The following is a 27,534-nucleotide window of genomic DNA, read 5'->3' on the forward strand; positions in this document are numbered from 1 at the left end:
CACTTAGATTCTTGACATAGCTAAAGAATGCCTTGTGGTTATCTTTGGAGTCCATGGCAATTTTTCTTTTGAAGCTAGCCTTGGATGATTTTATGAGGGAACGTAGTTTCTTGCTGATACAGATCAGGGACGTCTTCCCTTCTTGGGATTTTACTCACTTCTGTACTAGTTTCCTCCTTCTATTGTATAGCTTGTTTATGGCAGGGGTCCACCAGACTGGTTTCCTTTTCTTGGAGGAGTGAGTCTTGGTTTTGCTTGGGATAGCACAATTCATGCATTTTTGTAGGTGCCCGTAGAGTGCATTAGTAAAGGATTTTGCAGCTTGAACAGCTTTATCCTTTAGCATGGGGGCTTTGAAACTTCCCACCTTGAAGTTTGCTTTTGAAAAGTTTTCATGGTAGTTTCTTTGACCAGAGGTGGTGGCGGAATGTGGATATCCAGAGTGATTAGTTTATGGTCAGATCTAACTAGCGAGGGGTTGACCTCCTGTGTGGAACACCAGTCACCCATGTTAGTGATGACCAGGTCCAATATGTTGTCACCTCTGGTGGTGGTGTTGACCAGTTGATCCAGGGTGTTTGAGTTAATAAATTCAAGGAAATGTTGGACAAGGGAGTTTGTACTTGAGTAGTTCTCCCAGTTAATGTTTGGGTAATTGAAATCACCCAATATCAGGGTGTTTGGTAGGACCTTTGTTTCCCAGTGCTTCCAGGAATGTGGAGTGGGGGTCCTGGGACATGGTGGGTGATCTGTAGCAAACTATAATTTGAATAGCAGTTTTTCCCATTGTTAGTTGCACGTGGATGATCTCTGAAGCATCGTGCTGTCACTAATCTGGAGGTGTGGGTATCCTTGATGAATATGGATACTCTCCCGCCTTTTGTATTTCGGTCCAGGTTTTGTGGTTGAAATGTATGGTATGAGTTGTAGCCTGCTAGTGCTGGGGTGCTCTCTGGAGCCTTAAACCAGGTTTCTGTTACTGCACATATAGCGATTTTCTCCATACTGAGGAGTGCCTCTAGTGCATGCATTTTGAGGTTTAGACTTCTGGCATTGAGTAGCATTACCATCAGTTTTTTGTTACTTGTGCCATTTACAGTGGTGGGTTTGTATTTTGAGCCTTGCCTAAAAAAGGCACTATGGGGGTGGCAAGAGCCTTGGCCAGAATTCGAAAGCCTAAGGGTGACAGGTGCAAGCCGTCTCTAGCGAAACAGCGTGGCTTGTCGAGCATGTCATCCCTGGCTGACAGACACTGGATCCCCTTTGAATGACACCAGAAGTTTAGCCAATTGTTGAAATTGATAATTTTTTCTCTATACCATGGTATCATTCTTGGTGAGGGCAGGATGCTACTCATGGTCAGGGTCATACTGGCCTGAGCTACATGAACAGAGAGCTCCTCCATGTCTCTTTCATGTAGTGCATCGAGTTATGGCTCAGGTCATTCACGCCAACATGGACAATGACAGAATCATATTTGTACTTGTTCTGGAGTGACCTGAATGCTTGTGTTATGTGGCGGATCCTGGCACCTGACAGGCAGCTAACAGTAACCTTCTCCTTGTTCAGCCTAGTGAGTGGGACATCAGTTTGCCTGACTGTAGAGTCACCTATTACTAGTGTGTTGGGTATGTTATTTTGCCTTAAGGGCTGTAATTGAGTGGCACAGTGGTTTTGTGAAGTGTGTTTCATGGTTTGTGTTTGGGGGGGGGGGGTTGCTTGGATGTCTGCTTTGGAGGTCTCTGTTGCTTTTGCAGATTTTATTTAGAGCCTCCGAGTATGTTTTCATGTATTTGTGTGTTTTTTGCCATTGCTGGTTTCATAGTTCTATGTGAGACTGGTGGTGTGATGCAAGTAATTCCCTTCTCCTCTTGACTGCCTGGTCCAGTCTTGGGTTGAGAAAGCTTGTCCTCCAGTTTGGCTGTATAATTGCATCTCTCGCATGTATTAGTGTTTGGTGGAAGGAGAAGTGGGTTGTCTGTGTACATGAGGCAGTTGTAACATTGCCTCAAAATGCCCAGATTCACCGGTTGGACTGGAGAGTACATCTGAAACTGCCCTTTGGACATGCCTGGATAGGTACAGTTAACTGTTTTACTGATTGGCTGGTAAGGTTGAATAGAGAGCCTTGTCCTTCTCTATAGTATGGGGGGGGGTCTAGTGCTAAGGTTTATTAGTGCTTGCTATGAGTTTTGAGCAAGTGCCGGGATGAGAAGTGAATGGTTTCAGTGCTTAAGTTGAAAGTTTGTCTAGTTCCAAGGGAAAAATTGAAGAGTAGACTTTGTGGAGCCGGGAATAGTTATACCCTAGCTAACTGGTGCGCAAAACCGCGCAAATGCGGGTTTTATAGCAGGGAAATTAAAGAGATTGAAATTAGCCCAAAATGGCCAATAACCTACTAATTTTTGGGCTGAAACCACTCCTTCAGGGACAGATAGGCTGCTCAAAGCTCCCTCTCTCACAGTGAACAGATAAACTTCCTTCTATCCAAGTAAGGTATGGGCAAACACAGAAACTTGTAACACAGCCCTGAATTCAGCACTAACCTGAAAACTGGACTATACTAGCTTAGAAAGGCGGGAAAACAAGTATTTTTTTTTTTTCAGAAAAATAAAGCAGATACAATCAAAAAACACTTTAAATGCACAGAAATGGCCATCACACTTGAGTGTGTAGCCTACAACAGTTTAACAGGTAATTTAAACACAAAAACAATTTTATTAAAGTGCAGGCAGTAAAATAATTACAATATGTAGCTGAAACAAACTTTTTAAATCACAGAAACTCTAGAAAATCAGCGTTATAGGTGGAATTAGCTGAAGGCAGCAAGAAAATGCAGAAAAATTATACTTAATCACTCCAAAGTCTCTCTTTTGTCTCTGCTCCTGTAGAACTCTGCAGGGCACCAGGCAGGAGCTTGCTGAGTTGTATACTGGCTCAGGTATAATTGTGTAATTCATAGAGTTACAGAAACAAATACACAATTTGGTAGTTAAGAGCAAATCACAGTAGTTGTGTAAATATGACAATAACATTTACAAAACCAAGTATTAAGATTAACTAATACAAACAGTTATGAACATAAAACTCCATAAGAATCATTAGAGTTACAGATTGGCAGTCTTGTTTATGTATTTACAAAGAGAGGAGGTGTCCCCTGGAAAGGGGGAAAATCATCTGCACTTTTGTGTGAGAGGATGTACAAGGATGATAAGAATATAAGATGATGCTATTACTCTGTTATGTATTGGAGATTAGCTTTTGGCAACAACAAATGCACAAGTGTGAGTTTAAGTTAGATATTCTATAAGTTTGTTCTCTGAAATCCGGGTATTCTGTTTGTCTGGGTTTTTGAGGAAGGTAGTTCCAGTTAACAGGGAGGTTTTACTGAATCTCCTTTCTTTTTTCTCTGGAGGGATGTCCAGATTGATATCTTGAAAGTGTTAGGCTGTCATTGTCTGGTTCTGAGATTGTGTTTTTGAGAATGTAAGGGGAGAATTTTATTTGCAACTTACTTCAGTGGGGGTGGGGGCACAAGCATTTGTTTAGTATTTCCTATTTAAGGGTGATTAAAAGGATGGTGGAACAGACTGTGACCAGGTGTGATGACTGTGTAATAAGTATGTGAGGCAGTTTACAGCTGTTCTCGGTAGAGTATAGTAGAAGAAAGGTTATGGATAGGGCATATTCCAGACTTGGAATGAAAATATTTTTGGCTAGAGACTCTAGCTTTTTTAGAAAGGTGATTTGAGATGGAGTATGCGTCTTTTGGTTGTGACGTTACCTTAGAAACACTTAGGTCATTATGTTTTTTGAAGGTAATAGATTAATGTAACAAAGGCCAAGGTACTTGTATTTCTGTAGTCTTTTACTTTTTTCTTTATTTGGGTTTAAGATCTGTAAAGAGATGCTTTTTACATGTTTCGCTGTAGTTTAAAAGACCATGGCATCACTGCTGGAGATGTTTAGGGTGAGATTGTAAAGTGAGACATCTTTTTGTCATCATGGCTAAACTGTTTTTGTTGGGGGCCATTTGTGTGCAGGATGATGTCGTCTGCATAGAGTAACATTCCTTGAAGGTATTATGTTGGATATTTAATCAATGAAGAGTGAGAATGCTATTGGGATGAGTATAAAGCCATATGGATTCAGCAGTCAGTTTGCCTGCATCTGTACTGAGGTTCCCTGACTTCACTTAGAATGTTTGGGTAGATAGTTTTTAAACCAGTTATAATGTTTTCTTCAAAACTTGTAGTATATACTTTATTTAGCAGAATGGCACGGAAGATGCTTTCAAATGCTTTAAGGTTAAAAACAGCGACTCCGGTCAACCAACCTTTTTTATGGCTGAAATATTTTGTCTGCTACTGTGTAAATTACTGCAAAGGTTTTAGGACATGCTGTAAACCGATGAAAGCTGTATTTATTCATGTTTTTATGTAGTTGGTTGTAGATTCATTTTTTCAAACAATGTTGAGATTGGACATATAATTTTTATTGGGCAGAAGGCCTGAGTGAAGGTAGAATTTGATGTTTTCTAGTAGGAGTAATACAGGAGGGTTTGAACCAATGTAGAATGCTACCTGTAATTTATAATGGAGTGTTAGAAAATATAAACCAGAGGTTTGGAGTGAGAGTTTGCATACATTATCAGGAATGTAGGTAGTGTACTATTCGAGTGTATGTTGAATTTGATGTTTACTTTTTTAATAATTTTCTGACCAATTTAGCTGTGATTAAAATTAAGGAACCCTTTAAGGTTGAGAAAGGGGTGATTAGGAGGAGGAGATGAGAAAGTAGAGCTATGAGTAAGCGAGAAGGGTGATTTTGATAAAAAGGATACGAGTAGTGCTGGAAAGATTGACAGGGAGGGTTACATGTGTTTTCGTCACTGAGTGCTTTAAATTTGAGAACTTTATTATTCCAGAAAAGTTTTGTTTGGATGGTTGTAGTTTGCAGCTTTGAGCACATAAAATAAACTTTACTTTTTATGATTTCTGGTTTACAGAAGTGACTAAGGGTATGGTGTAGTTTTTGTGGTGGTCAAGGATTACAAAACTTTATTTCTGTCCTTGATAGTTCTTTAAAGGGTGTCTAACCATGGGTAATTTTGTCTGTTAAACATGTCACCTAATAGAAATGTTTCACGAGGATGTATTTGGTAAGCCAATTGAAGATTTCAAGTGCTGTATGTGTATCCAGTGATTTGACAAACAGCTGACCAGTGCAGTCAGTCTGACAGCTTGTACCTCATCTTCTGTAGATTCTGAGATTGATCTAATTTCAATGGTAATAGGTGGGGTACAAAGAGTTTTGAAAGAGAGTATTCCCTGCACTCGAAGGTTGTCACTGGGGTCATGTGTTACTCATTTGATGTTTGGAAAGTTGGCAAGTAAGAGATAAAGTAGAGTGCCGTCGTATGACAGGTTTGAGTTAGGTGGGAGCACTGACTAAGGTTGTATTAGGAGAGGATGGAGTTTGTGTCTGAATTTATTAGAAAGGACAGCAAGTACCCTATGATTATGGTTTTCTTGTTTGTGCCAATTTGATAATAAAGGATATAGTGTTTTAGAAGGCAATTTGCATGATGGGGGGTGTAGACTGCTGCTATAGGAAGTATAACATTGTCACTAATGGTTACATTTACAAGGATTCAACTTATAGATTCATAGATTAGTACTAGGCTAACTGCCCTTGCGAGACATTTTAAGCCTAGCCAATTATCCCTTGTGAGACTCAAACCCTGCACCTTGTGTTTGTAAGGCAAACACCCTAACGATTAGGCCACCCTCTGACCATTATCTGCAGAGAAAGATGTTTGGCTAGTAGTAAAGTAGTTATGTTTGAGTGTCTAGGAAAGTGTGGTAGTTGATTGATAAATTAGATTATTGGTTTGATGCAGAGGAACATTAAATCTAGGTTGAGTGATGTGCTGTAAAGGCTTTACATTACCTTTATTAAACCAATTATCAAATAAATGTATTAGTTTGCAGTTATTCTAAGGGTGGTTTACTGGGCGTGTTCAAAGAAAATTCAACAGGAAAGTAACTGAGTAGTGAGAGCTGATGTAGACTGCAGTTTTTAGGATTGTATTCAGTTAGCTACAAACTGTTGACATGCATTATGTTTGGAATATATTTTTCATATCCTAAAATTTGACTTGCATTTTTTTATTACTACTTGTATGCGTATCAAAAACTCTTACATAATTTCATATTGAAGACAGCCGAAAAACTACAGCCTCTGCATACCTGCTTTATGCCTCGCCCATACTCACTAATCTGCTTTCTAACTTGTCCATTAAACTACAGCAATGCTATAATAAATTTGCAAAATATGCATACAGCCTTCTCTATAGGTGTCATCATTGCGTAGCCCTTCAAAAACTCATGTCTGAAGCTGCCCTCAGTTTCTTATGGAACACAGTCTAGTCTGTAAACCAAACAAATGTCCCAGTCTAAAATATATTTAGGCCATACATCCAAAAAGAAGTTTTTTATCCATGTACAAAGCTTTAGTAAGCATACACAAAGCTTACATTTCAGTAGATGTGAAGCTTTTGACTGTTGCAACTAAGGAGAGAGAGAGACTAGTCAGCAGCAAAAGTTAATTTCTTTTAAAAAAATAATGTATGCATATAGCTATCTAGCTACACAATATTAAATAATGCTTTAATACTTGCCCAACAGTGCACTTTTCATCTCTAAGTTAGTGATGTATATATTAAAACAACCTGTACACACTAACAACAAGGTAGATCTCAAATTGGGTAATATGTTACGAGTACAGCACACTGGGGGTAGTGGAAAAAGCACACCAAGATGGTCAAATAGAAGTAACAAAAGTTAAATGTCTTTCATCAGCAATAAGGAAACACACCATCTAGAAATCATGCTCAGAGTCACTGGAGTGAACCTTGTAAAAGTATCGTTTGTCATCTGGTGCAAAGTCTTTACAGTGGTAGTGGTAGTGTTTAAATTGAATATAGGAAAAAAAGGGCAATAGTAGACAGTAAGGCCTCATCTAATCTAATTCTTCACCTTAATTCAATTTCAACATAATTTTTTACTTCACGTACCTGCTACCATGTAGCTTCTAAGTAAACTTCAGTAAAACCACTGTTAGACTAAGGACAACATAAAAATTGGGAGTATGGTAAAAAGTGTAATGTTGAAGTAATAGCAAGCTGAAATCAAGGAGTCAGCAGGATGCCAACTAAAACCATTTCAAACAGATGAGTTTTTAACCCTGCCTTAAAACTGACAGGTGTAGGGGAGCCCCACAACCAGCATGGGAGCAAGTCCTGTATAAAGGGACCCTGGTAAGTAAAAGCCTGACAGCCAGAAGATTACAAGAAGTAAAATGGAAATATCAAGTGAACTTGAGTGTAGAGAACTAAGCCGCCTGTACCATGGTAGCAGGTATTGGAGATAAGATGGACTTTGATTATGGATGGCAAGATAAATCAGAATAAGGACTTTGTAAATGATCCACTGCTCGACTGGTACACAGTTCAAGCTTTAAGAAAATTGGGTAATGTGGTGGAACAGACCTCAGTAAGTGACTGGGCTGTGGAGTTTTTTTGCAAGTGAGCAAATTCCAAGTCTGGTAGCCCCAAATGCAAAGCATTGTGGTTGTCAAGACAAGAGGAGACTAATGCATGAACTACTATGGGAAGATCATTGGGGGTGGTAAGATGCATGACCAGGATGTTTGTGGTAAGTAGAAACATGATGACTTTATAACAGCTGAAATTTGATCCTTAAATGTCCATTTGTCAATCACACCTAGATCACACACCATTGGCACACGACAGCTTGTCACCAAAATAAGAAATATCTGGGGATGAGAACTGTATAAGAGAATCCCTAAAAGTAGTATGCCTCACAATGACACCTGTCCTTGATGTATTGAGTTTAAAATGATTATCAGCCATACAGTTTTAGATGGATTCCAAATTCCAAGCCAAGGTACAGTAGAATATAATGATCCACCAAGTTAAAAGCCAAAGAGAGATCAAGAAGCGCCAAACCAGAATAATAAAGTTGAGTTTTTGCAACTAAAAGGTCATTAAGGACTCTTCTTGTCTCAGTGCTGGGCATTGCACTAAATCTGAACTGGTAATGATCACTGATGTCACATCCAGTCAAATAGGATCATAGCTGAGGGTATACCATCTTCTGCAGAACTTTACCAGAAAAGTGAGAGTTCAAGACTGTGTGACAATGATCCAGATTATGAGCATCTAAGCCAGCCTTTTTAAGAATGTGTGGTATCTAATACCCCCTTTAACTAAGGAGGTAGGGAAAAAAGCTTCTCAGGGAAGGTGGAGACCGTCTAGAAAAATGAGGACGTTGACCTTCAAGAATGCAATAACACAGTTGGGCATGAGTCTAATGAATATGTAGTGATATGCATTCTAGAAATAATAATGATGAGGTCAGCATCTTCAGAAATGGGAAACTCATCCCATCTCAGTTGTATACTCAACTCATAGTAATCCCTGATAATTCATGCATTAGCAAACAAAGGCACCAATGATCGGATAAAGGATAATCTAAGCATCAAAATGTCATGCAGCCAGCTCATCCAATCTAAAGGCCTTTTGGGTAGCTGGGTACTCTGGACTACAAAGGTGTCAAATAACTTGAAAATAATGAGCCAGATGATCAGCACTTTAGATAAATATACTGATTCTTTTGTGATTTATTTCTGTCTGATTTGTCGACAAATGTGTCTTTCATAATTTTTTTCTCAAGCCAACCAAATCACCACCATCTCTGTATTCAGGTGAAACTGGTCCTGCAAGGCCTGGAGCTACCTGATTCAAAATTACCAAAAAAAGCTTAGTTGTGGGCACTCACAAGACCCCTCAAGTTCATTAGTACCTACCATGGATACACAAGTGGTTTTGGACAACTGAAGCAAAGGTTTCAAGGTGAACAGAATGACGTTTATGTACAGTCTGACTAAATTTTGATTACTCATGTTGAGGTTAACCAACCTTAAATTAATAATGGAATTATCAGACCAGGTAACTGGCTCAGTCACCAGATCCTGAACAGTCACTTCCAAATGAAAGATCTAGGCAACAGTATGACCATGCAAATGGGTAAATGTTGTAACTTCTTTCCTAAAACCAAAGCTCTTTACAATGTAAATTAACACCCTGAAAAATCCAAACACACCTCATTGTTTGATAAAGTCATAGGGGATCAGCCAACATGGATAGGTCAATAGTGAGGAGATGAGGAAGTCACCGTATTACAAGAACACCCTTGTGCTACCAGGGGATTGATAATAAGGCACTCAAAGTTCATTCCCAAACCCACTGAATACTCTAATTGACTGAGCCAGTTTTAATATGGCCCAAGTTTCTGGTGGAATGATGTAAAACAGCAACTTGTACAACAGCCTTATCTAACCTCAGATATTGAATAACTGAAAAACCAAGTGACTGTCAGTACCAAAAATTACAGGATCAAAGTTAGCATCCACCGTTTCTGTAATAAAAGTCAGATCCCTTTCTAGCAAAAGATCTAGCAACACATCAGTCAGTCCATATGGAGGAAAACCTCTAAATGGTCAATGACACAGACTCATTAAGGTGGCCAATATAGATAGAAACTTCCCTAAGAACTGGTTGTCTGAGCATCTTACCTCTCCACTATACAGACTTTCACACAATGTCCAGATTTTTGCCTTATACCTTTGGTCAGTTTTTCATAAAAGTGTGGCTTTCGCAGGCAAATTATTGAAAAATCATTAAAGACTGAAGTTAGAAAATAATGATAAACATTTGAGTTTGACTGCATACCTTTCAGAAAATTCATGCTAATGCAAAACCTATTATTCTATCAACTTTCTAAGTTTGTAAGAGGAATATTTAAAAATTGTCCCCATTTGTACCACTTTTTTCATGGCTTTGTCCAGATTTCTTACTCTGAGATGTATGCTAAGCATTGGAGTAGGCATGTACTGTTGTGCACAGGTAAAATGATCAAATTAGTGCCTCAAATTGGCCAAACCCTGTGGTGGTAAAAACCTGCTTTTTTAGTAATACCAAAATTGCAGTATAACTTAACAGATTTTGGCAATTCAGGAGGAAAAAAAGGATGCAGTGCAAAAAGGCTTTCTCTATTATAGCTAATTATGGTCGCAATAAGAGGTCAAATTGTATTATATGTAAAAATAAACAAGTGAAAAATTCTTAAAAAAACAGTGAATTAAACTTCATAAGTCTGCAAACTGAATAAACTGTATAAGCAGTTAATCAACAGTATTGGCCATTCAGTGCAGACATTAAATAGTTATTAAGTTGGCAGATAAAGATATATAATAAAAAGAAGAATGTGGAAGGAACCAGGACAATTTCTAAAGGCAAATAAATAAAAACAGAGATTCACGCAAGGCCAAGTGACTTGGGCTAACATTTCTAGATTTTAAAGCAAATGTTAGTCCAGGTCTTAATAGTCATGCTTCATTGAAGCCTGCTTTGAAAAAGAGATGTTTATATAATTGATTTTATTGGTGAGGGTTTATCATGTGATTTATTACTATTTCTCATTGGATGTAGTACTATTTAAATCCCTGTATGGAGGTATGTTTTTAATTTATGATCTGAAGAAGTGTAATATCTGCAGAAGTGCTCACCGTTTTGCATTTTTGTTTTAGTTATTAAAGTCACTTGGCCTTGCGTGGATGTCTGTTTTTATTTATTTAAAGATATAGCAAGAAAACTGAGATTAAACATCAGGAGTTAATAGAGTAGTAAAATTGTGTCAGCTGCAAGTCTGATCAATCATAATAGAAAGTCAGTAATATGTCCAAGGTTGTACTAAAAAAATGAAGTTTGAGGTCCAGCAAAAAAAAAAAAAGGCTAAACGTTAATAGAAATGCAGCTGTCAATATATAAAATTCACAAACTCTATGAATAGATAATCCCATTGACAGTACCAATAAATCTGTGACACAAAGTTAAAGAAACTGAAGTTGATGCTGATTCAACATGGATTACAGTAGGAAAGTTCAAAAACTGGATAGAATGCAAATTCTGTAGCAGAGCCACCAAAAACAGTAAATAATGGGACCAAAAGTCATAGCTGGTGATACAGGCCGCTAAAAGAAATTAGATCCTTAAGTGCAAACTTTCCCATGTATTTGTAGAACATAGTGTGCCATGTAGAACACAGCACACTGCTGACAACATTCCAGCTGTAAGGAGCCAAGTTGCCATGCACAAAACGTGAAATGACTGCTGTCAGGGAACATATTTATACTGGTATTGGCAAATAACATTACACCAGAGAAGTGTAGTCAAATGAAATAGTATATCTAGACAGAAAACTATTACATTTGCCTAATTTAGGTCCTAAGACTCATGTCACTAGAGAGAAGTATGCAGAAAATATTACCCATTGAAATTAGCCAAACTTAAAACCAGCAAGTCTGCCAATTACCAAACAGGTGTACCTCTTAGCAAGATGTCCAAGTCCACTATATTAGCCCTTCTGGGGCAAGAGAAGATTTATAGATTCATTGGAGCTGATGCCCCCAAAAAATAAAGTCCACAAATGTACATACAAAAAAGTACAACGTTGCGTGATAGCAAACTGCAGATTTGCCTGACAAAAAGGGCACTAGATCAGTCTCAAAAAGCAGGAACTTAAGTTGTAGATGTTTTTGTATTAATTTTGAAGATTCAAAAATTATTGTTCTTAAAATGTTTTTGTAATACTTTAGAGCTTTTCTCCAAGGTCTGCATTGAAAAAGCACCTACCTAGTTGGATTTTTTTGGTAATCAAATGCCAGTCACTAAATAAATAAGGATTGTTGCAGCTACAGCTTCAGACCAGCTCCAAACCTAGTTGATCTAACAAGACACCAAGAATGCTGATTGGTAGTTAAAAATATATAATGTACAGAACATGTAGGAAGCATATAACTTGTGTATAAACTGAAAACTGCACTTGTTCAAATTCAAAAATCTGTGGTTAGTAAGTAGTAACACAGAACTGTACAGATGTTCTTCATGTTTCACTGTTGCAGTCATCACCTCTGGGTTATCGCTGCTGTGGTAGCCTTCAGCCGGCCCGAATACCAGAGTCAATGTTTTTCTGCATCAGTTGCTGTCACTTGCTGCCTGACATCAGGTTATCACTGTTATAAAGGAAGGCAGGCAATGGCATTACATCAGTCTTTCTTGCCATGGAGCCTGTAGCAGAAGCAGTTCGCAAGTGTGCCGGTCGGTCGCTACCAGAGTTTGAATTACAGCTGAAAACATCTAAAGCTAAATACCCCATTGGGGATCCTTTTTTCTTGCACTAACCAATGTTGGAAAAAGTTAACAACTGTCTCGCCTGTGGAAAGCAAATACCACACAGAGTCTTCCATTCATACTGCATCACTTTAGGCCCAGACCATGACGTCCCCCATTGCCGGCTCTGTGCCCTCTTTAACGTGAGAATCGTTCATTGTAGAGCTCTTATTGTAGCCAGGTATTTTCACTTTACATCTTCGCATTTTGAAATGTTGGTTGTTAGCCAACAGTCCATAGACATTCCAAAAAAATGCAAGGATAAAGATAGAGAGAGACCACGCAAGGCTAAGCCTTCCGATGACTCTACCGCTAAGCAGGTAGTCAGTTCTCTGGAATTCAGTCAGGTGCCTTTGAAGCACCTGATGCCCGATTCAATACCTTCACAGGCTTCTACTTTGACTCTTTCGGAGTCCGGTATGCCACAGAAATTTTCGTCGTCTTCCGAGCCTTTGGTTGTCTCTGCCTTGGTTGGGTCCAGAGCCGCGACGTAGGTACACACTTCAGAGGAGGTTTTTGCCACTACTGAATCTAGACAAAAAAACGACGTCTTCTCCTCCGACTACCATTTCTCTCAGACTGATGGATACTCTTATGCCTAGAGGCAAGGCCACTCCTAGGAACACTGCCTCTAGCCACCATTTTACTCCTGCTCCACCACCCCAAGCTCAAATGCTTAAAATGGCAGAGGATCTTATCACCCTTATCACGGGTAGTCAGGTCACACCTTCTAAAAGGAAAAGAGACCTTTCTCCTAAAATACTGACAGAACAGGAGTCTGATTATTGAGATTTTGAAGAGGAATAACCTTCTCTGACTGCTTATGAGGATTCAGATGCAGAGGAATCCATTCCTTCTGCCTCCCTACCAGAAGATCTTACCTTTGGGGAAACCCTTCACACCCTCAGGGAACATTTCCATTGGGAGTCCCAGGACTTCCCTCAATCTAAGGAAAGACTAAGAGAGTTTCTAGACCTGTCCCAACACAGACCCCCTGGCCATCCCTCCAATCTAATAGGTGGTTGATGATGTCTTCCATGAGTTCAGCTTAACTCCTGACACCCTCCCACCTGCTCCCAGAAAACCTGAAGGGTATTACAGAGTACCAGATTCTCACAAATATCTGTACAAAAATCCTGCTGCAGAGCCGGAGGTCATTACACAGGGACCTAAAGGAGCTAAGGCTAGTTCTGCAAAGAATCCTATTCCTTCTGACAAGGACTTCAGAGCTCTAGACAGATGGGGTAAAAAAGTATACACCTCTGCAACTTTAGCTATCAGAGCACTCAACTGTCAGTTCCACGTGTTAAAATATCAACACCACACTTTGGAACTATTAAAACAAAATATTTCAACCTTACCCAAATGTGCCAATTCGAAAGATTTAGCAGATTTACTGCACTCTACTTGTCAAGTGGCTAAACACTCATTACACTGTGGATATGATGACCTAGAAGTCTCAAGCAGGGCAGCAGTGTCAGGATCTGTCAGTAGGAGACATGCATGGTTGAAGGAACAACCACTCCCTGATCATGTCAAATCTAAATAACTAGATGCACCCTTGGATAAGAACCGCTTGTTTGGAGTAAAAGCAGAAGAGGTGCTTAAAAAGATGGAAGACAGAGCAAAATCTATACAAACAGTAAAAGATTTTCTTTAGGTACAACCTCCTAGTTTCAGCAGGAATTTTCCCTCAAAACACTGGTACTTTCCTGCACCTAGCAGTCAGGGGCAAAGTAAGCCCTGCAGAGACGGACCATCCAAATCCCAAGGGGCAGTAGAACCTTTTCCCCTCAGATGAAACAGGCAAAGGCTTTTATTCCAGGCTATTCCTTGTTCCCAGAAAAGAGGGCACTTGGGGCCTATTCTGGATCTATCCATTTCTGAGCACCTTCCTGGTAAAACCCAGATTCAAAATGCTAACTTTTCAGCAGCTGCTGCCTATGCAGACAAAAAATGCTTGGTTAGTTACCCTAGATCTAAAAGATGCCTACCTCCACATCCCCATAAGGGAATCCTGCAGGAAATTCCTTCACTTCAGAGCAGGCTCACAACACATTTTCAGGTCTTTATGCTACCATTTGGCTTATCTACTGCTCCCATGGTATTCACCAAATGCTTAGCCCTGGCCACAGCCTTTTGCAGACCAAAAAATATACAAATTTAGCCTTATGTGGATGACTGCCTCATTCAGGCAGATTGCAAAGAAAAGCTCCTGAAGTACCTCCTCTTTGTCAAAACCCTCCTAACCTCCTTTGGGTACACCATCACTGAGAAGAAATCAAGACAAACACCCTCCAGGAAGATCATTTTCTTGGGAGCACTGCTGGGCACAGCATCCCAAATGGCCTTCCTATCCCCAGAAAAGCAGAGCTTCCTGCCTCTCTAGTGTACCCAGCTGGCTTCCAGAAGTCACCTCATTGCGAGAAAGTTCCTGCAAGTCTTTGGGGTATGGCATCTTGCATCCTTCTAATTCCTCTGGTCAGGCTTCACATGAGACAACTTCATTGGTACCTAAAGAACCTTTGGTGTCAGCACTCTCAACCTCTGGAGACCTTTCTCCCTCTGATCGCCTGTATAAGGGCTGAGTTTCTCTGGTGGGCAGGGGCCTGTGCCCAGAACAAGGGTTTTTCCTTCACCCTCTGCCCAACCGGACAGACCATTACCACCAACGCCTCAGACATAGCTTGGGGCGCTCACCTAGAAGGCAGGTGCAGTCTTTCGGATGCCCAGCACCTTCCCTTACACATCAGCCAGAAGGAAATGATGGCAGTACAAATGGCTCTGATATCCTTCAAACCTCATCTCAAGCCAGGGGTTTTCCTTATCAAAACAGACAACACCACAGTAATGTAGTACATCAACAAACAGGGAGAGACCCAGTCTTACCCTCTGTGCAGGCTAGCCATGAACCTCTGGCTGACGGCCTCTTCCATGGGACTACACCTGATAGCTCAATACCTACCAGGGATCAGCAACACCCTGCCAGACCATTTAAGCAGACACTTACTTGTCCCCCATGAATGGCAGCTCCACAGAAAAATCTTTTTACAAATCACTTGGGCGTGGGGGACTCCGTAGGTGGATCTCTTTGCTTCGCATCTCAACCATCAGCTGAAAAAGTTCTATACCAGGGAGTATCACCACCTAGCATGGAAGGTGGATGCCTTGACCTTCCCCTGGAACACCCTCTTTGTGTATGCATTCCCTCTTCTGTCTCTTATTCCCAAGGTACTGATCAAAATAAGGGAGGAGAGACAAAAAGCGATCCTCATTGCTCCAGATTGGCCCAGACAACATTGTAGCCCCTTTCTGCGTAGCCTGACCTTACAGCCTCCCAGGCAGCTTCCCTTGATCTCAGACCTCTTAACTCAGGTGGGGGCTGGATGCTGTACCCACACTTGCAGACTCTCAAACTGTCAGCATTGCTAATACTCTAAAGGCAAGCAAAGGGCCCCTATCAAGCAAAACCGGTCCTAGACATTTTCACAGAGGCCAGAAGGCCCAGCACCAGAAAATCTTACGCAGGAAAATAGAAAATATTCTGCTCCTGGCACCAGTCCAGAGGAGGCAATACCTCACTGCCTTCCATCCCTCTTATCCTGGACTACCTAGTGGAGCTACTTAATAGTGGCCTTTCCTCCTCTTCCTCCTCTATTAAGATTCACGCCCCAGCCATTTCAGCTCATTTTGATACAAAACAGCTCCTGTTCTCTTTGGTTAAAAAAATCCTCAGAGGGGCTTCTAATATCAGACCACCCAGAAGGCTACCCACTCCAGGCTGGGACCTGAATTATGTTTTGAAAAAACTTTACCACCCTTCGAACCTGCTGCTTCAGCAGAACTAAGATGCCTCTCCTGGAAGACTGCTTTTCTCCTAGCTATCACATCAGCCAGAAGGGTTTCAGAACTTCAGGCACTGATGGCCATTGAGCCCTTCATCATCTTCCATGCAGACAGGGTCTCCCTGAGGATTAATTCCTCCTTTATGCTCAAGGTGGTATTGAATGTAACTCTCAGCAAGGCCATACATCTACCCACCTTCTTTCCTAACCCTCAAAACAAGGGGGGAAGAATTCTGCACTCACTAGACATGCACAGATAGCACAGATACTATCTGCACCATACTAAACCCTTCAGGAAAATAGACCAACTACTTGTCAGCTTTGCCCCAGGGTCAGAGGGGATGCCCATTTCCAAACAAACCATTTCCAAATGGATAAATCACACTGTATCCATTTCTGCTACAGATTGCATGGATAACCCCCCTAAGTCTATTCGAACCCATTCCACTATGACAGCCTCCACTTCCACAGCATTCCTCAGAGGAGTTCCCACAAGGGACATCCTGGAAGCTGCCACCTGGACTTCTGTCCATACCTTTATCAAGCATTACCACCTACCTCTATTTTCTAAAGCTAGGGCAGGGTTTGCCTCTGCAGTTCTGCAGGGCATGCTAACCCATTCCTAGGTCTCTTACTAATCCTACCACCCCTCTCCTCAGCTTTGGGAATCCTCCTACAGGTGATGACTGCAACAGTGAAACATGACGAACATAGTACAGTTGTGTACATTTACCATAAATGTAGATGTTCGAGTATATTCACTGTCGCAGTCCTGGTTTCCCATCCTCCTTCCCCATTGTATCTTCTTTCTTTAGGGAGACATAAGTTTCTAACGGTGGCTTTTAACCACCAGGGCCACTTTACCATATTTACTTGGGCTCCTGACTGGTTAGGGCAAGAAAAAACTGATGTAATGGGGTTGGCTGCCTTCCTTTATAGCACTGACGACCTGACATCAGGCAGCAAGCGACAGCAGCCAACGCAGAAAAACATTGACTCCAGTATTCGGGCTGGCCGAGAGTTACCACAGCAGGAATAACCCATAGGAGACGACTGCAACAGTGAATACACTCTAACATATATATTTATGGTAAGTGTACACAACTGTACTTTCTAAAAACTGTTTGAAAAAAGATAGGTAGTGCTATAAAAGCTGGTCAGCAGAATTCAAAATGCCAAATTGGTAGAATGCAGGAACTACCCAAAAGCCAGCAAGGAAGCACTCAAGTGTTCACAATGTTGACATACTACATTTAAAAGCACTGAAAATAAACCACTGCCCCAACTCACGTTGGAAGTTGAAATTCGGCTAAACAGTCCACTCAGTCAAGCATTCAGCAGAGACAAGCAAACACATCCAACAAAAGTGGAGACAAATATGGATCCCATGAAATGCAGCACTGGCAGCCAACATGCTGTCATCTTGTTTCCCCTGTTCCTTGGGAACTAATAGACCAATTGGGAATTACAGTAAAGGGGGGGGGGGTTATATGCCAAAGCAAACATTCTAAAGTCTTTTATAGAGGTGTCTAAAAATGTAATGCATGGACTATATTATTTAGGTGAGCATATGTTTTTGATAAAACACAAATTTTGTAATTAGTATCGGTGACCTTATTTTTCCAATAGAGAAGCTACTAATACACTAGAAGTCTGGAAACTTCTCTGGAGCTCCTTGCAGTTTCACCAGTTTAAACCATAAACTTTCAGGTACCTAATGAGGTTTTATGCAGACTCCATGAAAAAATGAAATTAACCAAAAAAGCAGGTCATAAATTGTTATTGATTGTTATTGATTTAATTCTAAGAGCAGTCATCATTGCTGGCTTTTTTTTTTTGGGGGGGGGGTGGAGTAGTGCTGTTTAATTTAACTGTTGTACAAGTCAGCGTATCAGTAAGTTATTAATTTGGTGCTGTAGACAGTCACCATTGGTGAATAATTCATGTTTGCCTCTTTTGATATGGTGGGAGATATTGTTTAGTTTGTTATTACTGTGTTTTGTACAGGTTTGTGTACTGATATGGTTGTGGTAATTTTCAGGCACAGTCTGGTATTTTGGATTAATGCTTTGATATTTGCCTCTATTTTGGGGATTTTATTAACAGGTTTCTCAAAGGATGAAAAGTCTCACTTAGGGTGTGGTTCTTTTGAGGAATGGGCAGTTGTGTGCAACAGTGCATAGCTGGCCAAAATACCATCTGATCAAACAAAGTTGCAAAAAGGGGGTAAACACCCATACCATGAGTTGTAATGACTGTAGATTTGTATGTGTAAGGAAAGGATTTCAGGAAACAAAGTCCACTACATGAAAATGTAGGGGCTTTTCTCCACAAAAATATTTTGAAATGTGCAAATGTCATTTTGAAAACTTGTCTTTTACCCAACAACATTTGCATTTCCTCTATACAAAAGATGACCTTAAACCTGCTTGGAAGCTGTGCAATGCATGTAGTACCTGCAGATGCAATATATGATTGAGGCAGTGTAATTGAAATGGCTCAACTTCATCAGAAGATGAGCTATCTGTACTGGACTGCAACGACTACTGAAATTATTTTGACTGGGAAAGAGGAGGAGGCAAAAATCTATCTCAGGCTTTGTATGCTATTAATATTTATAGTATTTTAGAGCCTAGAAGTAAAAATTCATCCTTAAAGGCATGGTCAAGCTTTGAAAACTATAAAAATTCTAGATATTGCCATCTGGCTGCACAGAGGTGAACTTAACACTAACCTACCAGTGTTCCATGGTCTATGCACCCCTCTGTAGTTTACAGGCAGTGTGACCTACTGCTGCCAGTGGAGGTCTAATCCTGGTCATTGGATTGACTTGTGGCAATCCCACTGGTGCAAAGCTTTGGAAATGAACTGCTTGTAGGTCATTTTATAGAAGTGGAATGAGGTGGGGGAATATGCTTCATTATTCGGCTTTTTCAGTTAATTGGGCCAGTCACACATCTGAATGACTGCTTTAATAAAGTTTCATATCTATTTTTAAGCTAACCATAGTCTTACATTTTATGTATATAAAGGTCCTGCCTTCACTATGTTGTGCCCTCACCATGTGTTGTAAGTAGTCTTTTGTACTGTTGAGGCTTGCAGTACATCTTGTCATTAAAGGAAGCCCTCCATATCATAAGTAGCTGCATTCATGATGGCCATAAAATGGTGGTGAATAAAATATTTTATGTTTTTAGTGTGAATGAAAGACTGATATCTGGTTTACTGTTTGTAAAGACATGGGTATACATTTTTTGAAAGGCAGAAAAGAATAAACCGTTCAGAAATAAGAATGCATTTCATCAAATTTAATATAGAAAGTTAACAAAAACAGTTAAGAAAATTTGGACAGCCCCTTTTTAGGAAGGTTCATTACATAGGAATGAATCAACTGACATTACTAAAGTAGAAAAAAAATCACACAGCAGGAAGAGGTCATGAGGTGATACTTAACCTATTAATGTCTGATTGAGACTCTGATGTGCGCAGTGTAGGGTCAGAGTTGAAGAAATAGATTGCAAGGACTGAGATTTATGCCACTTATCTTAACATAAATGCAAGTACGAAACTGAAACCATTGCATTTACCCATGGCTGGAGATAGTTTATCAAATGAATGAGACTATGGCAGATGTAAGCAACAAATTTTAGAAATTAGCCAGTTTTTTTCTAAGGATGAATGTGCAGCTTGAGGTGGAGAGTTCACATGCACATACTGCACTGTGCTAATGTCACTGAAAAGAAGTTATAAATTATGGGGAAAATTATAGAGGATTATAATTGGGTCTCTGATCATAACCAGCTTATTATGTGTTCAAGGTTATAACTGGAAATCTGATCATAATTCTTTGTAGTACTTTATCTGATTAATTTATGACTAGCTACAGAAAAAGAGGGTGTAGGACAATGGAGTGTTTTATCAGCTTTTAAAAATGGTAAAACACTCTGTGAGTTTTGCCAGACAGCAGCATACCTTTCATCTTTGCTTAAACATGCCAGGCAAGTCAGAAAATAACGGGAAGGCAAAGGATCGAGATGGTTTTTAATTATTGCTGTAATTCACTAAGTGAGATTAATAGAACAAAAGGCTTTGCATCAACATGCATTTCTGAACAACAGACATATGAAACTATAATGTCTGTCCATTATTGACTAACTGTAATCCTCAGTGATTTACCAGAAAAATGCAGGTCAGGGCAAAAATCAGTGACCTGCATAACTAGGGAAAGTTAAGATATTCATCTGATCTGGCAATAGGTTAAACAGCTTTTAAAAGCTGTTAAACACCATTCTGCCGCACTATCTGTGTATTAGTGGACACAGTGAAGTTCTTGCAACAAAATGCAAAACTCCTAGTAAGTCTTAAATGCTTGCTGTGTTTCAAGATGCTTTTATGACATAATGTGATGACTTTGACTTGTACATAGATTGACAAAGCTGTTTATTTTATGATTGTTCTGTTAGTAATTTTGACAATTTAATAAGTTCAAGAATTAAAATAAGTATGTCAGGATGTACAATAGTATCAGTAGAATTGACAAACTCAGTTAATTGAAAGTGTATGATAGAACTATAAGTAAAGATAATAAAATTACATGCTTGTAAAATATATCAAAAAGAGGTAGAAATGATGCAAAGCGTAGATGGTGAACACCTATGTGTATGTAACTGAAAGTGACATTACAAACTCAGAGATGATGGTAAAGATTTTAAAAATAGAGATTTATATCTTGACACAGACACATTGGATTCATTGACAAGTAACACTTATGAAAGGGTAATGCCACAGCCTAACCATGCAGAGTAATATATACTTGCAAACTCCCACACTTCAGAGTGAAAGGTTGTTTTGTGACGGAAGCGAAACTAAATGGGTGTGAAAAAAATGTGAATGTACTTTTAAGAATCATTTTTGCCTATTCTGGCTTATTCTTCCAATGTCGTCTTACTTCATTTATTTGTCTTCTGATTTTCTTCTGGTTCCTAGTGTGAATGCTTAACTGGTTGAAGACCGCTTCCCTAGAGTTAATTAGCAAATGCTTGCGAGACATTATTGTGGGTGGTTCAAAAGAGAAATTAAGTCTGTATTTTCTCAAGTGACTATGTATTACTGGTGTTACATGATTCTAGGGTCTCTTGTCTGTTAATGACTTAACACCTTAATAAGTTTGTGTATAAATAGTTTTCCATTAGAGATGGACTTTGCAGTTTATTTACACGTTCCATGATTTGCTTTTCTTATCCCAAGTGGATAACATACAGCTGATAATGCACTGCACCAAGTCATTTAATCTTATTAAATTAACTTTTTAAGCTGATGTACTGTCTGCTCTCTCTTCTTTCTGATGCAGAAAATACAGAGGAACACTTAAAAGGGATTGCCGACACCCTGCCTGAAGGTGGACCTATGAATGGAGCCAAAACGTTCATTAACAAAGCTCTTGCATTGTTGATTGGGAAGCATGGTGATCGCAGTAAGCAGTTGACAAAAGGCAATCGAAACAATCCAGATGACTTCAAGAAGCTTAGGCAGGTATGCATTTGGGGAATGGGGGAAATAAAAGTGGCAACAGTGCCATCTTTTTGTATCTTAATTACATCTTTGTATCAGTTGGAGTTTTATGCATCCCCCCCTCCGAGTACTCAAGTTTCCTTCCATCTTCAAAACCTCCTGGTAGATTGGATAATAGTAAACTGTCCATATACATATATGAACAATGTAGTAATAATATATTTGTGTGAATGAGAGGGAGGATAGAGGAATGGTGAGGATGCAGGGAGTAGAGCTGGCTAAGGTGGATGAGTTTAAATACTTGGGATCAGCAGTTCAGAGTAATGTTGAGTGTGGAAGAGAAGTGAAGACGAGAGTACAGGTAGGGTGGACTGGGTGGAGAAAAGTGTCAGGAGTGATTTGTGGCAGACTGGTACCAGTCAGAGTTAAAAGGAAGGTCTACAAGAGGGAAGTGAGACCAGCTATGTTTTATATATATATATATATATATATATATATATATATATATATATATATATATATATATATATATATAGCACTGACAAAAGGCAGGAGTCTGAGATGGACGTGGCAGAGTTAAAAATGTTAAGATTTTCTGGGTGTGACAAGGATGGACAGGATTAGGAATGAGTATATTAGAGGGTCAGCTCAGGTTGGACAGTTTGGAGACAAAGCCAGAGAGGCAAGATTGCATTGGTTTGGATATGTGCTGAGAAGGGATGCTGGGTATATTGAGAAAAGGATGCTAAGGATGGAGCTGCCAGGTAAGAGGAAAAGAGGAAGGCCTAAGATGAGGTTTATGGATGGAGTGAGAGAGACATGCAGCTGGTTGGTGTGACAGAGCACAGGAAAAAATGGAAACAGATGATCTGCTATGGCGACCCTTAATGGGAGCAGCCAAAAGATGATGATGAAGAAGAAACTGTCAATATATATGTTGTATTTACCCTTGCCATTGTAGTCTCTATCATGGCTAAAAAAAGCATCATAGAATGACGAGATCATTAACGCAGCTATCAATGAATAAATTAAAGCTGAAATAAAAGGACGTGGACTAAATGGTAAAAATCCAACAACATGACACAGCAAGAGTTGGTATGAATGTGATAAACATAGGACTCACAAGTTTCCGTATTGTGAAATACATGTGTACCCTTTATCAGCTGACACTCAATGTCTGGGTAATTTTAAATCATGTTAGTGACCTCCTAGGGTAAAATACAAAACGTATTTGTTTTCAGCAGCCTCTCATTAGTAGTAAACTGCAAATAACTGAATCACATGTGGCTGATCTCACTGGATGTGTACACCTCTATAAAGGTGTTAAACACTGTGTGTACACATGCTGAAGATGTGGATGATATCACTGGATGTGTGCACCTCTGTAAATGTGTTTTAATAACGGTGTGTGTACATATGCTGAAGATGTGACTGATATCACTGGATGTGTACACCTCGGGTACCTGTTATTTAATCGATCATCCTAAATGGCGAGTATTGGAAGATCGAATGGAGAAGTTTGAAAAACAGAAATGTCAAAGCCGCGGAAATTCAAATTATTTCCCAGGGAAAGAATTCAGTTGGCTGTTTTCTTGGCTTTGACATTTTCTGTACTGTGGTGCGAAAGTTACAGATCGGGTTAAGGTAAGTGTGTGAGTGTGACGGATGTTGGGGTTAGAGTGCGGGTAAGGTAAGTGTGCGAAAGTGATGGACATTAGGGTTAGGGCACGGGTAAGGTAAATGTGCGATAATGACTGACTTTAGGGTTAGGGCGCAGGTGAGGTACATGTGCAATAGTGACTGACTTTAGGGTTAGGGCGCGGGTAAAGTAACTGTGCGATGGTGACGGACTTTAGGGTTAGCGTGCGGGTAAGGTAAGTGTGCGATAGTGACGGACCTTAGGGTTGGGGCTTGGGTTAAGGTTAGTGCATAGATAGTTGTCTATGTAAGGTGTAGTGTAGGTTTATTAGGTTTGCGGTGTGCTTGTGTTGTGTTTAACGGAACAGTGAATTTTTCGCTGGGAAAAAATGAGCTGTTTTGAGGTTTCATTGTTGTCATATTTCGAATGTCCAAATTCGAACATATGGTGTTCGAAATTTTGGAAGTTCGATTATATGACATAGACCTGTACATCTCTGTAAAGGTGTTAAATAACACTGTGTGTACACATGCTGAAGATGTGGCTGATATCACTGGATGTGTACACTTCTGTAAAGGTGTTAAATAACACTGCGTGCAAACATGCTGAAGATGTGGCAATATGTCTCTCAAATTATCTCTCAAGGCTTTTGAACAAAGCAAAAAATAATGAGGGGGCAAAGGCTCCAAACAAATGGCAATTTCTAAATATTATTCTGAATCACTTAGAAAATTAGAAGACCATCAGGTTTTACATCAATTTGCATTTTCTTGACAGTAAGTATGAAACTGTAATGGCTAACTTTACATACTGACTGTAATTCAAAGTGATTTCCCAGAAAATCACAAATTGTGGGACGGGGCAAAAATCACTAGGCTGTATCAATAATTTTGCAGAACTGGAGTCCGTTTAGAGTTATGTCTGACAATATTGTAGATGAAAGCATTGCTGACGTAATGAGAAACAAAAGGTACTAGTATGAGAAAAGCATCAGGACTGCATTGTAGTAATCAGAATTAGCTAATGAACACAGTCTGACAGGCTGAACTGCACTGGGAAGTGGTGTCAGGCAGTTACAAAACCATCCTTGTACATACAGTTTATAAGACATCCTGCAAAGGCATGGGCAGAAAGAGTCTAGCCTTTTGCAATTTGAAAAGGGGTTGACAACATTGGCAATGTGAAGCTACTGTACCAATTGGGATAGAAGGATGAGAAGAGCAGAGGAAGAATTAGGAAGAGAGCCAAAATGAGTAGTCACAACTTACAAATATAGGTTCATAGATAGATGTTAGGCAATTAGTCATCAGACCATTAACAGTCTAGACAGAATACCTAACACCTGCATCAGGAAAGATTACACAAGATAGATCCAGGGAGAACGAGCGAGTACACATGCAGTTGTCTGCCTTAATTTCAAATGTAATTAAGGTACTACTTGGTTAATATGTAGGGTTAGTTTATTTCATAGGTGGGGAATATGTTCTATTAATTTATTGACAGAGAACTGAGATCCTTTGCACATGAATTACTTCTGTGGAGGCATAATAGTTCTAAGAGGTTGGGATCTTTCATGGAGTGAAAGGCAAAACATAGATAACTACAAAGAGTCTATAAGAAATTGAATGCCAAAAGAGGGCAGCCAGTTGTTCTTGGTAGTTAATGGACTTATGGCATTTGGCTTTTTGGTTAGGAACCTTTGAGGTCTGTCGAGTTATATGTTTCGATTACTATATACCAAAAAGGACATGTTCAGTAAAGGAGCATATTGGAGATGTGTACAGTGTAGGAGATGTGGACAGTGAACATTCTAGAATGAGCTGTCCTTGGTTATTAGTTGAGCCAGATGGAAGAGTCTTCTACCATATTGGAGACATGATCAAAGGGTTAGGAAGTAAGCCATGAAGCTGAGGTCTCTAATGAAAGTGTCATTCTTATGAGGTGTGTCATTTATTTACTACTAGGAATTATTTATTTTCTGAAAGTGCAGTGTACTACATTTTTTAGCAATTAGTTTGAGGCCTTTGTCCTTCCAGTAGTTGTTTGCATAGCACAACCCATCCTAGAGTACCTGCCCATTTGTGGTTGTTCGAGCAACAACTGCTTGTTTACCGTCTGAATATTTTTTAATGAGAGACCTGGAAAATTGGCTTGTAAACCAGAAAAATAAATGCTAAATGGAACAGGACCCAACAATGAGTGTTGAGAAATCCCACTTGTGACTCCCATATTTAGACGTGGGAACCAGCAATTCTATCCATATGTGCTCCATCTGACAATTGTTTTTTTATTCACCTTACTAAATATGGATTTTTGTTTGATAATGATAGCTGTGTGGAGGATGGTTTTGAACACCTTTGCATATGTGCACCACATAACCGCCATCAATTGTTTGAATTATCACTTCAGGGGAATCACACACAGTTTGTGTAAGTGTTAGCAGCAACTTAAATGGAAAGTCTCTAGAGCAGTCTGTCAGACCAAGTAAAGATGCGTTTCAGAATGATCATTGCTGCCTAGAATTTAAAATCTGATTAGAATTAAGCTGCAGATAGAGCTCAGTCTTCTGGCTAGATCTTATATAGCTATGACATGCATGGTTACTTTTTATACCAAGGATTTTGGCAAGAAGACGAGCTGTAAAAGAATGCATACCTAGCACTATTTTCAGTGCTCTTTTTACATCAGGTGAATAATTCATTGAATCATTTCATTAGTTTGTTAGTTGCTCTAACATAAGGCCACATAACTTTTATGGTGATGGCCTAACTACAGTGATTAGCATGCCATGTGGTATATCCTTGTTTCAAGAGAAATCAGTTTATAGACATTACGGAGATTGAACCACATCTTCTGTCTCTTTGTGTTATATATTAAGCCTTCTGGTATGACATAGTGCCAGAAGTGAAGTATCTGCTTTAAGAGAAATCATATCCACAGGAGTAAAGAATATATTTTATCTAAAGATTTGCTGCATTTGTGCTACAGAAGTATTATTTTCAGTGGAAATATGGCACAGCTCTACAGCTAGAAGTGCTGTACTTTCAGGAAATTTGTCAGAAGACTGGAAGCTTTGGAGCCAGAAACTGTATGTCATTGAAAGGCTTGATGAGTTGCAGTCTGCTTCATTTGTTAGTATCTCTTCACTACAGAAATTCATTTGTATTTTCTTCTGTTATTGTTAACTGAGCTATAACCCTAAGAATGTCTAATCCTTCTAACAGTACTTCATGCTTCTGCAGTAAATATTGTCTACTACTGAATATATCTGATGCAAGTAATTTCTTGGCTAGTCTGTGTTTCACTTTTAGTTTAGATATTTATAGATTAAGTAAGGTTCCCAGTAGTCTTAAAAGTGACTTATTTAAATACTTTCTGAATATTTTATTTGTGGTCAATTCATACCTCAACAACTTTTCCACTGACATTTTTGGGTTTATTATCTACATACTGTTAAAACTTCGTTTTCTATTTTAAATGGTTTTTACACTTGTAGATGCTCATGACCCAGAGATAAACTGATCTGTTCAGTCATTCTGACCAGCATCTACTTAGAGCATAGCTACCTTAGTTGCATCATATACTGCAATGCCTGCATACCTTTAAACTACTTTAATAAGCCTTTTAACAATATTTTCCTTTTAGTTGCTCCATTCCCAAGCTACATCGTGCTTTAATACTTTTCGCAAAAGAATGGTTATGTTGAATAAATTAGGTAGAATCCTTTAAAGATACTGAATCATTAATAGAAATCGCTACAGTCCATTTGTTCTGGCCTTGGCATTTGAGCAGTCACTTATTTTTACTGGATTAGGTTTCAGACCATCGGACATTAGGATGTGTCCAATGTAGTTTTGATGTGCCAGTCTTATTTTACACTTGCTATACATTTGTCCATTCTCTGATGAATAACTTAATGCAGTGCAGGCTTGCAGAGGAGCGTGTGCCTATCCTGACACTCAGTTCATTTTGAAGACACTCTTGAAAGGAGCACCAGGCAATCAGGGAGTATACACGCATGCATATGCAGACACACACACACACACACACACACACAAACACACACACACAAACACACACACACACACACAAACACACACAGACATTGTCGCATGGCATGCATACCTATGAGAAATTAACATGATTGCAAGTTCACTTGTGATCACATATCTGTGATATGGTACACCTGGTGAAAACCCATAGATATATATATATATATATAT

General features: G+C 39.4%; 1 protein-coding gene across 1 annotated transcript in view; it reads left to right on the plus strand.

Moving 5' to 3' along the window:
* Positions 1-27,534, plus strand: part of IGFBP2 (insulin like growth factor binding protein 2) — a 699,259-nt gene that overhangs the window by 378,324 nt on the left and 293,401 nt on the right. Inside the window, exon 2 of the mRNA XM_044075131.1 lies at positions 21,512-21,693. Coding sequence (XP_043931066.1) covers positions 21,512-21,693 — 182 coding nt within the window. The remainder of the gene's footprint in view (positions 1-21,511; positions 21,694-27,534) is intronic.

This window comes from Protopterus annectens, chromosome 6.part0 (assembly GCF_019279795.1).
Source record: "Protopterus annectens isolate FY-2018-M chromosome 6.part0, PAN1.0, whole genome shotgun sequence".
Taxonomy (NCBI): Eukaryota; Metazoa; Chordata; order Ceratodontiformes; family Protopteridae; genus Protopterus; species Protopterus annectens.